This window comes from Pteropus alecto, unplaced genomic scaffold (genome assembly GCF_000325575.1).
Source record: "Pteropus alecto unplaced genomic scaffold, ASM32557v1 scaffold55, whole genome shotgun sequence".
Classification (NCBI taxonomy): Eukaryota; Metazoa; Chordata; class Mammalia; order Chiroptera; family Pteropodidae; genus Pteropus; species Pteropus alecto.
In genome coordinates, this window is record NW_006436813.1 from 23,086 (window position 1) to 24,898 (window position 1,813).

At 37.2% G+C, this 1,813-nt stretch overlaps 1 gene segment (V, D, J or C); it reads left to right on the plus strand.

Moving 5' to 3' along the window:
- The first annotated feature begins 398 nt into the window (after window positions 1-398).
- Window positions 399-970, plus strand: LOC102897281. The segment is given in 2 exon segments: window positions 399-460; window positions 606-970. Coding segments are annotated over 2 exon segments (414 nt in total).
- The last annotated feature ends 843 nt before the right edge of the window (window positions 971-1,813 follow it).

Sequence of the window (1,813 nt, forward strand, 5' to 3'; positions counted from 1 at the left end):
CACAGAAAGAGGCAATGGTTGCTGATGTCAGAAATATTGCTATGGTATCTAATAGCAGCAGTTTACTTAGCATCAGAGTAGCAGAAGATGTAATGTGAATCCCGCAGAATAATAAAAAGTGTGGGTGCAGAAAAGCAAAGGAAGGGAAAGATGATGACAGTTGCCCAGGTGTTCAAGTTTTAGTTATAATCCTTTTAAGAGTAAGCAAAGCTATAAAAATAACACATGTACAGCTCATGCATGAAATTTCACACTGTGCCATTTAAACACTGCCTCTCCATCCTACTGCCACGTACCATATAATTTGCATATTTGTCCCAAATGTAACCTCCTTAAAATCTCTGAGGCTATATAATGTATGTTATCCAACTGATGAGGATATTAACTATACCCAAAAGTCAGTTTGAGGCTATGGGTTTCCAGGTGCAACTCTTCAGCTTCTTCCTTCTCTGGATTTCTGGTGAGAGAAATATTTCCAACTTTCTGAGGCACTTTAGTCCTCTAAATCGCAATATAAATGTTAGGTCTTCATAAGACATTGATTTTTGTCATTTTCTTCAAACATGGTGCTTTTGATTTATTTTTCCTATTTTCTTTCCAAACAGATACCAGGACAGAAACAATAGTTACACAGTCTCTAGCACTTTTGTCAGCGGCTCCGGGAGACAAAGTCACCATCACCTGCAAAGCCAGTCAAGACATTGATGATGACATGAACTGGTATCAACAGAAACCAGGAGAAACTCTCATGCTCATTATTAGAGAAGCTACTACTCGTTTATCTGGGGTTCCATCCCGGTTCACTGGCAGTGGGTATGGAACAGATTTTACCCTGACAATTAATAACATGGAAACTGAAGATGCTGCCTATTATTTTTGTCAACAAGATGATAATCTCCCACTCACAGTGATATACTTTGTTACAAAAACCCCCAAATGCCTTCAATGGTACTATCTCAGCTGCTACTGAAAATGTTCAGTATGTGGAACTGGATGACCCACTGGTATTTATAAAGTTTCTCCATGCACATGTATACCCACTTCCTTTTTCTGTTTCTGTATTTTATGCCTGACATACTTGTTATGATAAGACTATAACAACCTTCAATCACTTTGTCCAGCTTTGCCAATGACCACACTTTGAAGCGGAAATAAATTCACCTGACCACGTCCCTGTCTTTTGCCACATCTATCATGTCCACCTCCAAGAAAAACCAAGAACAATGTTGGATCCAGCTCAGGTTCCAAAACAATGGAATATTACTCAGCCATAAAAAAAAAAAAAGCTGAGGTAACAATCAGACAAAATAAACTTCAAAACAAGGGCTGTAACAAGAGACAAAGAAGGGCATATCATAATGATAAAGGGACAAATTCAGTGAAGGTATAATTCTTGGAAACATCTGCACACTCAATGTAGGAGCCTCTAACTATATAAAGCAAATATTAATAGATATAAAGGAGAGATCAACAGTAATACAGTAACCTGAGGTAACAATCAAACAAAATAGACTTCAAAACAAGAGCTGTAACAAGAGACAAAGAAGGGCATATCATAATGATAAAGGGACAAATTCAGTGAAGGTATAATTCTTGGAAACATCTGCACACTCAATGTAGGAGCCTCTAACTATATAAAGCAAATATTAATAGATATAAAGGAGAGATCAACAGTAATACAGTAACAGTAGGGAACTTTGAAACCCTATTGACATCATCTAGACAAAAACCAACCAGGAAACAATGGCCTTAAATGACACATCAGACCATATGGACTTAATTTATATTTTTAAGTCATTTCACCCCAAAACAG